General features: G+C 67.9%; 1 protein-coding gene across 1 annotated transcript in view; it reads right to left on the bottom strand.

The window, feature by feature from the left end:
* MAD1L1 (MAD1 mitotic arrest deficient-like 1 (yeast)) overlaps positions 1–280 on the bottom strand; it is a 150,711-nt gene that overhangs the window by 3,355 nt on the left and 147,076 nt on the right. The window contains exon 18 of the mRNA XM_014530985.1: positions 27–217. Coding sequence (XP_014386471.1) covers positions 27–217 — 191 coding nt within the window. The remainder of the gene's footprint in view (positions 1–26; positions 218–280) is intronic.

Below are 280 nucleotides of genomic sequence, written 5' to 3'. Positions count from 1 at the left end.
GCCCCCCCCCCAGTGCACAGGCCTACCTTGAAGACCAGGCAGTCGTCCTGGCGCTCGGCGTACATGGAGGTCAGCCGGTACTGGCTCTCCCGCGTGATGTCCACCTGGTAGCCGGTGAGCGTGTAGCAGACTTTGCGGAACTCCTGTACCTTGGCCTGGAAGACCTCCTTCAGCCGCTGGTTCCGCAGCTCCGCGCTCTCCACCTGCTTCCTCAGCTCTGGGGGGTGGGGGAGTACAGCCTCAGCAGGGGCGGGGCGGGCACCGCTGGGCGGGGGCAGAG

This window comes from Myotis brandtii, unplaced genomic scaffold, assembly GCF_000412655.1.
Source record: "Myotis brandtii unplaced genomic scaffold, ASM41265v1 scaffold786, whole genome shotgun sequence".
NCBI classification, from domain to species: domain Eukaryota; kingdom Metazoa; phylum Chordata; class Mammalia; order Chiroptera; family Vespertilionidae; genus Myotis; species Myotis brandtii.
The sequence above is the reverse complement of the archived record's forward strand: the minus strand, read 5'-3'. Positions and strand labels throughout refer to the sequence as shown.